We start from the raw sequence: 10,761 nt of genomic DNA on the forward strand, positions 1-10,761 counted from the left end.
CACACACAAACATGAGAACCTGAGTCTAGTAGGAAGTCAGGCTGGAGGGGTAGCGGCTGCAGTCCCAGAACTGGAGGAAGCAGCTGTCCTGCCTCATCGGTGAACCACAAGGTTCAGAATTAAAGTGAAAAGTTTAGAGGAAGCAACTTGACTGTCAGCCTCTAGTCTCAATGTCACTCCATGCATCAGCACACAAACAAATAAGTAGCTTTTATATTTGTAAGTTTAGGTTTATATACATATTATAAACCTATGATATTCATTTATGTATAACGAATGATATATTTAAACAGGATCAAATTAAAATTTGATTAATAATCGCCCTCCTTGAAAATATGTAAAGAATGGAAACAGTTGGGACAGTTCTTACAGAATGACAGGGTTTGACAGCACAGTCTCTTCTCCCACATTGGTTGATGTCATTCCAGAAAGGACATGGCTTCTTCAGGTTTACCTGTAAAAGAATTGAAAGTTATACAACATAAAGCCCTGAGAATACAACCAACTATTGGAATCACGCTCCCAGGTAGTGGCTATGGTTTATCAGAGATTACATGGTCTCTCCCGTTACTGGTCAAGTTTCACTGACTGTATAAACTCATGACTGGTGAAACTGGTAAGCCTCATGGTTGGAGACACAGACCCCCCCCCCAAACAGGCTCTATACTAATCTTAATTGGAGCACATCTGATGGCTAACAAAACAACAGAATGTGTTGAAAACAATATAGCAATTTCCATTTTAACTTCAGTTTAACCAGTTCGTTTCTAACTCTAGAAATTATTGAAGTGAAAAGTATCAGAGCTGTGGAGAGTTCAGCTGGTATGAGTTTACAAGGACATGAGTTTACCTCCCAGAAGCCATGAAAATAGAAAGCAATCATGGTGGCCCATACTTGCAGTCCCAGAGCTGGGGACTCAGAGACAGCATTACAGAAGGCAACCAATGTGGCCTGTCAGACAGAGCTCAGGCCAGGGAAAAACCAAGTCTAGAATAAACAAGTGGATTGTGCCTGAGAAACAATACCCATAGCTGCCCTCCCGTCTCCTCAGGTACAGGCACAGGCACAGGTGCATGTGTGCGCACATACATACATACATACATACATACACACACACACACACACACACACACACACACACACACACACACACACAGGGTGGTTTCTCAACTAAACAGTTCACTTGTGAACCAAGTTTTCCTACTAAACTTGGTATACATTTTAACAGTCAGAAGTGGCTCACCAGATGAAGATGCCCTTAAGCCTGACAACCTGAGCTGGAACCTCAGAACCAACATACAGGCAAAAGGCAAGAGGCAACTCATGAAGCTGTCATACTACCACCACAGGCATGCCATGGCTTGCACACCTTTATGCAGAAGCATTCAAATAGTATATGTTTTATTTTAGTTTTCAAGACAAGGTTTCTCTATGTTGCTTTGACTGTCCTGGAACCAGGCTGGTCTCAAACTCATAGAGATCTGTCTGCCTCTGCCTCTCAAGTGCTGGGATTAAAGGCAGGCACCACCACACCGGCTCACTAAATTTTCTTTAATTTTTTAAACTTTGTACACATTTAAATAATTACCAATTTCAAAAACAGTACCAAAGTTTAGTCTTCTAAGAAAATATAATCATCCATTATAGCATACTTACATAAAAAATTGAAACTTCCCCAGGCTGGAGATGAGTCAGAGGTCAAGAGCACTGGCTGCTCTTCCAGAGGACCTGAGTTCAATTCCCAGCAATGGTGCCTCACAACCATCTAAAATGAGATCTGGTGCCCTCTTCTAGCATGCAGGCATACATACAGGCAGAACACTGTATACATAATAAATAAATAAATAAATAAATCATAAAAATTGAAAATACCTTGTAATATCTAAAGTAGTCACTTTCAAGAAGTTTTTGTAGTCTTGGGAAAAGTCTGTAGTTATTAAATTTATCGATGGTCTCAACATCACAGGTACAATCATCCAGGTAACCACTAACCTGTTAAAAAGAAAATAAGTATTAGATTTAAATGTCCCAGATACCACATGGTTCTTTTCCTCACATAATTATTGTTTAAAATAATAATAAAAGCATGCTACTCAGCAAGCTTACTGTCCCACCCTTTCTTGATTCCTAAGATAGGAAACAACAATACAGTGATGCTGTTCGTCTTGTGTCTCTACAGCAACACAATGCATTTCTATAGAATCAGCTGAGCTCGGACGAAGACGGAACTGGACCCCTAGCAGCCACCTTTTGGCCCTACCCTCCAAGACCCAGCTGATCTGACCAAAGGATGGCACTAAAATTAAGAGAGAGGTCTGTCTCCCTGTGGCTGGACCAACAAACAAGGAAACTGAAATCATATTTCATATTCCATCATATGACTGATGAGCACATGCACAAAGGCAGAAAAGATGCTACGGACTCTCTAGAGACCATTTCCCATTTGCACCTGGCTATCCAGAGCAGCGCTGGATTCTTATTCTGAGTTTCCCTGGGACTTGCTTTGTCTCACTCTCATTTTCAGAGGCTATGTGGGTCAGAGACAGCTTGGTGAGTGTAAAAAGAGAAGTAACACCAATTAATGAAACAAGCAGTAACTCATTGGGCCATGGCAGGTTTTCTAGGTTTGGATTGATGCTCAGAACTCACTTATCATAGCAACACTGGGATAATAAACTGACCACAAATGCTTAGCACTGATGTCTTGACCCTTCCTCCTAGATCAAGCTATTAACTTTCTACATCAGGATGTAATGAGAAGTTATAATCAGCTAATGTTACTGGCTGTGAAACTTAAAGTTTTGGGCATTATTTGGAGCTAAGAAAATACCTGATAAAATAATATAACACTAAGACATAAGTATATCAGTCTGGTCTACAGAGTGAGTTCCAGGACAGGCTCCAGAACTACATAGAAAAACCTTGTCTCGAAAAACGAAAAAGGAAGGAAGGAAGAGAAGGAGGAAGGGAGGAGTATGTACATAATTATTTAAAAAAAAAAAAAAAAGAAGAACAGAAAAAAAGAACACACATCACACCAGAAAAAAAGAACCCTGCAGTATTTCAGTGTGGTGTCTTTGCACTGTAAATTACATTGAAAATAAGGAAGTGTGCCCGGCCTCACTGAGGAGCTGGTGACAGCTGCTATGAAGAGTTCTCTTTGGGGATGTGGTCCCTGGTAGGCTGACCATGCTCTGGTAGGCAGTCCCACACCTATACAAATAGCAGCACAAATCTCAGGGAGTAGTCGTAGAGGTGGCTCATGCCTTTAATCCCAGTACTTGGTAGGTGGATCTCTGTGAGTTCGAGACCAGCCTGATCTACAGAGCAAGTCCCAGGACAGTCAGGACTGTCACACATAGAAACCCTGCCTCAAAAATAAATAAATAAATAAATAAAGCAACAAAACAAGAAGGACTCAAGTTTAGTTCCCAATAGCCCTATCAGGTGGCTCACAGCACCTGTAATTCCAGTTCCAACAGATCCAATGCTTTCTTCTGACCTCCCTATGCACGGTACTCACATGCACATACCCCATATACACATACACATAATTAAAAATATTTAAGAGTGAGGCCTGAGCTGGGCAGTGGTGGTGCATGCCTTTGATCCCAGCACTGGGGAGCAGAGGTAGGTGGATCTCTGTGAGTTTGAGGCCATCCTGGTCTACACAGCTAGTTCTCCAGGACAGCCTCTAAAGCAATACAGAGAAACCCTGTCTTGAAAAATCAAAAGGTGAGGCGTGGTGGCACATGCCTTTAATCCCAGAACTTGGGAGGCAGAGGCAGGCAGCTCTCTTTGAGTTCAAGGCTAGCCTGATCTACAAATCGAGTTCAAGGACAGTTAGGGCTGCTACACAGAAAAACCCTGTCTCTGTGTAATCAAATATATATGTATTTGGTTTTTCATATACTATATATATATATTAAAAATAAGAAAGCAAGTTATAAACCCTCATTAAAATACTGAATTAATATTTTACCCTTGTAGTATGTGAAATCTTATCTTAATTTAAGAACACTGAAATTCAGTAACAGAAACTTTTCACCTGAAAACCAGAATACACTAATAGCAATGTCCCAAAACAAACACTTTTTACTCATTTTTCTAGTCTCGCTTATTTTCTAAAAATCTGATTCATATATTCTATCTTATCTATTTTCATTCCTTTTGAATTTGTAAGGATAGAAACCACCTACCATTTCTCACCTTTGATTCGAATTAAAAAGGAATGTTAAAAAAGAATGACACAGAAATAACACAAAGATTAAATAAAAGGAGAGCTGCAACCAGAGACAGCAAGTGACAAAAGAAAAAACAAAAACCTGAACTTGAAGCCAAATGCCCCAGGAGCTCATTGCCACAGTGAAAATAAACCTGCAATAAACTTGCAGGACACGGCTAAGCACTGTCACTTTTGGGATGCACTCTCTTCTCCAATTTCAGGGTCAACTGTCTCTTCTGGGTGCTTCCAGAACATTCTACATAGTACTGTAGTGTGAGAATGCCTCATTTTTCTGACTGTACCTATCTCATCAACTACAGTATAAAATCCTTCAGAAAAAAAAAAAAAAAAAAAAAATGATGTTTTTTTTCACCCCTGTCACCAGCCTGTGGCACTATGCTTCTGGAAGTGACACAGTAGATCTCAGGGATCACTCATGGAGTGGGCAGGTAAATGAGTGAGGGCTGCCCCGTTTGTACTGAGACATAACGCACTGTCTACACATGTGTGCTTGGTATCCCAAGCTCAAGAGCACACTCACAAGGCAAGGAACATAGACAATGAGGACAACCTGTGCCCCACCTTCTGTCCACCCACATGTCATTCTAAAGTGCACCAAAGGACACTCCATGCCAGGAAAGAATGCAAGATCCCCTGAGCAGGGATGGCACATGGCCAGGAGACTACAGAGGAACAGAAGGCACACACATGCAAGACTTAAACATTCTGCCCTTTACCAAGGGCCGTATTCTCCACTACAACCACAGGTAGCAGAGTGGCTAAGGACACAAAATAAAAATGACAGGGTTTTAATAGATGCAAAGAGCTCAGGCTCAGTGGAGACAGAGAGACACTTAGAAATCCATGAGGTGAGGCAGAGCTCCATTCTTGGAAGAAGTTTTACAAGTGTGATGCTAGTCTAGTTCTAGAAACTAGAGAACAAAAGGAATGTTACCAAATCAGTCACAAGGAAGGGCTGTGGCAGAAATGGCACCAATAGAAGCCACAGACTCTTAGAAACAAAAGAACATCCTTTAAGACAAGAGACAGAAGCCCAGCTCCTGCTGTTTGGGTAACCACAACACCATTCCCCACTGCAAAGCACAACTCTGCCTGTCACAGGAATCTAAACTTTAAAAAAGCCTCCTTTCCCCCCTCCCAAAGTGGTTGACACCTACTAAAACCTGAAGTGCACTTCAAGTGATAACCAGCTTTGGGTAGGAGCCAAACTAATAATTGAAGGTAAAAAGGCCCAAACTGAGGGACAGTAGGTGTTGTAAGATATTTGATTACACTGTGTAAAGATGTGTCATTCTGATTGGTTTAATAAAAAGCTGAATGCCCAATAGCTAGGTGGGATTTACAGGCACAGAGAGGATGCTGGGAAGAAGGAGGAGATGTGAAGAGACAGGGAGGAAGCAGGATGACAGTATGTATGTAAAGGAAACAGCCTCAAGACAGCACATAGATTAATAGAAATTTAAGTATCAAGAGCTAACTAAAAATAAAGCCTAAGATACTGGCTGATGGGACAGAGAAAAACTCACTACACACAGGTAGATAGAAGGAGTGATGCAGCCTAGCACATAGCCACACCCACTTTAAAGTGTGAGAGTTGCAAAGCCTCTCAAGGTACTCAAGTTTCCAGAGGGCAGCCCCTCCAAGCCACCAAGCTCTGCAGTTAGTCCCACTGAGGTTTAAAGTCCAAGTCTGCCACTTATGTTTTCCATAAAGTAGTAATTCCCATCTCACAGATTTGGTTAAAGAAAATAAACACAGGGCTGGAGAGATGGCTCAGCCACTAAGAGCACTGGCTCCTCTTCCAGAGGTTCTGAGTTCAATTCCCAGTACCACATAGCAGCTCACAACTGTCTATAGTAGGATCTGATGCCCTCTTCTGGCATAAAGGTATACTTATAGATGGACCATGTATGTATGTATGTATGTATGTATAATTATATATAATTAAGAAAGTAAATGCTTAAAATGTTAAATATCATGGATTTTATATCAGAATAATAAAGAAAATAAAAATGTTAAATATTGCTATTAACCCAGCTCTCCTTAAATGCTCTACTCCTCTCCAAAGCAGCCCACATTTAATGGGGAGGAAACTACAGGCCTAGTTTGTGGTCAAAGTCTCTAATACTGGAGTATTGCAGTAGTCCCAGTGGAATAAGGGACCAGCTCGTGGAAAACTAGCCTGGGGCAGGGGGTGGAGCCCTCAAGTTACTTTCTCCACTGACCACAGCTTATTTAGTCAAATGCAATATGATATGTATGCTTAATCACAAATATGGTGGCCCACAACTATACCTCCAGTTCCAGAGGATCCAATGCCCTCGTCTGACCACCACAGGTACATCACAGACATACTACAGGCAAAACACACATAAAATTAGTATATCTTTTTTTAATTAAAGAAGTAAATAAAAACACATCACATTGTGAAGAGACTCAAAGGATAGCAACCATCTTCATACAAATATCTCTTCCATATTCTTTATTCATAAAGCCAGGGGTGCAGTAGGCAATTAGAGTCAATGGCCACCTCTCTAGAATAACCTATTTCAAAGATCCCTCTGACGATTTCAAATTTGTTGTTCACTCAACAAATCACCTCTCCACGGCGCAGCAAGTTGGCCTAACAATTAAAGCTATTTTTAAAACTGACTTACCAGGACACTTGACAGAATAAATAAATCTGCAGAGGCACGTGTTTGGAGAATATGTTTACAATATACTGGAAATGAAACGAAATGTGTTTGTGGAGCTGGCATCTGTGTCTGAGTGTCTCCTCACCCCCCCACCCCAGCTACCTCCCCCCATCCATACGTACAAGCAAAACATTTAAATGCATAAAATAAAATAAAGCTAAAAAATTTTTTTAAAGAATTTACAACATGCTGGGTGATGGTAGCCTTTAATTCCAGCACTGGAGACAAAAGCAGGCAGATCTCTGAGAATTTGAGGCCAGCCTGGTCTACAGAATGAGTTCCAGGAATGCCACGACTACACAGTGAAACAGTATTTGTGAAAGACGAAGGAGAAAAAAAAAATTTACAACATACAGTGAAAATCATTTTAAAAGGACTTGAAATAGATATATGTAGTAACAACTGACCAACCCCAAAGACACATCAGCGCTATCAATCCATCAAAAAGTCCAATCCCAGCAAACAATGCAAACAGCTGGCTAAACCAAATGATATTTTGACATCTTATGCAGCAGTGTGAATGAATTAGCCCCCAAAAGCTCATAGGGAATGGCACTATTAGGAGGTGTGGCTTTGTTGGAGTAAGTGTGTCACTGTGGAGGTAAGCTGTGAGATCTTGGATATGATCAAGCCACATTCAGTGTCCACTTCCTGTTGCCTGTGTATCAAGATGCAGGACTCTCAGCTCCTTTTCCAGCCAGCAGGCTGTCATGTCTCACCATGGTAACAACAGACTAAACCTTTGAAACTGTAAGCCACCAATGAAATGTTTTCCTTTATAAGAGTTGCCATGGTCATGGTGTCTCTTCACAGCAACAGAAAACCAAAGACACGCTGAAATCATAAGGCAGGTTTGAAAACCATTTAACTCAGTTTGATCTCTCAACACTTCATTGATGAAGTGTCCTGTAGAATGCTTATCAAAGTTAATCTTATTGCTTGCACGCTCTGTACATTTTACTGCAATGACTTTCTAAGGTCAAATGGCTACATACTGCTCTGACTCAGAGAGAGCCTGTGAGCTGAACCCCGTCTACAAACTAGATATTATATTCACACAACAGGGAAAGTCAGGGTGGTGATGTGGTAACCAAAGGCAGAAGTGGTGAGAAAGACTGACAGCAGGAAGGAGAAAGAAGAAGAAAAACCTAAGACCATTTGACTACTCACACAACAGTACAAAGCACAGTGGTAATGTGGTAGGAGGGCTGGACAGCAGGAAGGAGGAAAAAAGAAAAACAAAGACCATTTTGATTATTTCTGCTGTTAGCAAGGCTAAATTCTGGAGGAAGCTCAGGTTGCCCCAGGCTGAGTATAGACATGAAAGCCCCACTGAATTAGGCTAATGTACTATTAACCAGAAATCCTCCCTATAAAGAACGTGACTTAACAGATTTTCTTTTCTTTTTTCTTTCTTTTCCTTTTTTTTTTTTTTTTTTTTTTTTTTGTATTAGGGACTATTTAAATCTGAGATTATTGGGGGCTGCAGAGATAGCCCAGTGGTTCAAAAAAAGCACTGCTCTTCCATAGTACCTGAGTTCTATTCCCAGAACCCACATGGTGGCTCATGCTCTAGTTCCATGGAATCCAACATCCTCTTCCTACCTACTCAGGCACCACATGCATGAGGTGCACATACAGGTGGGCAGACACACATACATGTCAAAGAAAAATAATTAAATCTTAAAAATAAATAAGGGCCAGCTGGGCATAATGACTCTCACTCTTAATCCCAGCAGTCGGGAGGCTGAGGCAGTCAGATCTCTAGGAGTTGGATGACAGCCAGGGCTATATCAAGAGACGGTGGCTCAAAATAAACAAACAAATAAATAAAAGATAAATCTGAAAATAATGTAACAAAAAAAAAACTCCATTACTATCCAGAAGAAATGTAAAAGTAATTAAAAGTTCCTCAATTTAAAGGAGGTCTCTAAAAACGTTGAGTGGGGAACAAAAGTTGAAGAGTCAAATAGTATTTTTATATCATTATCCAAACATCCAGAACCTTCTTGAGTGCAACACCTTGTATCTTTTCTCAACACTGACAGTTAAAAGTTGCTTTTTCCTGCCTTTTAAGCGTTTAGATGTTGAAACTTTGTATACCTGGCTGGAGAGATAGCTTAGCAGTTAAGAGCTGCTCTTCCAGAGGACTGAGTTCTAGTCCCAGCACCCATACTGTGAGTTCACAACTGCCTGTAACTCCAGCTGACCTCTGAGGGCATCCCCACAGACATATGTACTTATATAGACACATACATATAAATAAAAAATTTAAACTTTGTATTCCTGACATTTGTGATCAAAGGAACTTCCCCCAACAACTCACCCAAATTACTCAAAACAATAAAATCCAAAATTTAAAGCCTAAAATCCAAAATTTAAAGCCGTGAGATGATGCCTCTTCCTCCGAACATCAAATGTTGATATAACAACATTAAAGTATCATACTCGGCAACATATTTTTTTTCTGGTCATGAACAGTAAGACCCACGAATGATTTGGCTGTTTATCCCTCCACTTTTTATAAATACAATTTCCGAAATCCACCAAAAGGTGGCTTTAAAGAGTAACAAAAGCCAATGAGACATTTGCTGCCAAGCCTGAGGGCCTGAGGTAGATTCCTGGGTCCCACTGAGGGCCTGAGGTAGATTCCTGGGTCCCACTGGAGGATGAAGAAAGATTCCTGCAAGCTGTCCTCACTTCAAGCAGTCCTAGTCCTCGCTATGCCTACACCCACACGTACAATACACAGACACACAAAATAAGTAAGCCAATATTTTAAACACTGTAAAGAACAGTAACGAACAAGGGGAGGAGGAAAGAGAGCAAGCCAGCACGAAGCGTGCTTGTGAACACCTGTATAGCAATACAATTTACGTATCAAATAACTCAATAGTAGAAAGATCTGATATAGTTTTAAACAGAAGAAAGGCAGGGGACCACTAATAGCCAAACGTTTTTCCAGAACTTTACAAGGACGCACTTAACAAATTAGCACATCGACTGATTCCAGGTTCTTCTGGATGTTTCCAAGCTATCTGTTGGCATTTTCTGAAGACTGAAAAAATGAATTTCGGACTTATTTCACTGCATCTAACGTAATGGCCTTATACAAAATTAACAGGCTACATTACCAAAAAAGCTTTTAATGTTTTGCTCACAGAACCCACATCTATAAAAATAAATAATCACAGCTCATAATTAAACTGAAGCTGGGGCCTGCCTAGGATTCGAACCGCTAAGGAGTGTCAGAATGCGAGCGAGAACAAGCTCAGGAAGAAGAAAGTGCACCATACACACAGGCCGAGGAGTCATTGGACAACAACGGCCGCAAAGACACCAGGCAGTTTTGGACCAGGGCATCCAAAGAGCCACACAAGGTCATTCAACCTCCTGACAACGACAGCAAGCCCCCCAGAGTCGATCCCGAGCCGGAAGGCTGGGGATGCCCAGGACACAGCGCGCACGAGGTGTCCAGGTGCCGGGTCCACTCAGAAGCCCCAGTCTTGTGAACCCGACTTCACTACGCGGAGCCACCACTGCAGGATGCAGGGACTCTGTACGACAAACTGGCCCATCGCAGGTTCCCGCGGCCCGGGACGACCTGGAACGCAGTCGGGGCCGCGCACGGGGGTCGCCCGAGCCCGGGGATGCGCAGCCCGTAAGCCGGCCGCGCGCACCTCACCTGGCAGAAGCAGCGCTGCGCTGCAGTCCCCCGCTGCCGCTCCTCGCCGTTGCCAGAACACAGTAGCCACACAGCAGCCAGGAGACCGACGAGCAAGTCCCTGCCGCGGCCCATCGCCGCCCGCCGCCGCCCT

At 42.0% G+C, this 10,761-nt stretch overlaps 1 protein-coding gene across 2 annotated transcripts in view; it reads right to left on the reverse strand.

Moving 5' to 3' along the window:
- Positions 1 to 10,761, reverse strand: part of Ero1a (endoplasmic reticulum oxidoreductase 1 alpha) — a 32,621-nt gene extending 21,860 nt beyond the window's left edge. For both annotated transcript variants that reach the window (XM_051177047.1, XM_051177046.1), the window contains exons 1-3: positions 10,629 to 10,761; positions 1,874 to 1,993; positions 371 to 454 (exon numbers count right to left, since the gene is read on the reverse strand). In XM_051177047.1, coding sequence (XP_051033004.1) covers positions 371 to 454; positions 1,874 to 1,993; positions 10,629 to 10,742 — 318 coding nt within the window. In that variant the 5' untranslated portion in view covers positions 10,743 to 10,761. The remainder of the gene's footprint in view (positions 1 to 370; positions 455 to 1,873; positions 1,994 to 10,628) is intronic.

The sequence above is a fragment of the Phodopus roborovskii genome, unplaced genomic scaffold, assembly GCF_943737965.1.
Source record: "Phodopus roborovskii unplaced genomic scaffold, PHOROB, whole genome shotgun sequence".
Classification (NCBI taxonomy): Eukaryota; Metazoa; Chordata; class Mammalia; order Rodentia; family Cricetidae; genus Phodopus; species Phodopus roborovskii.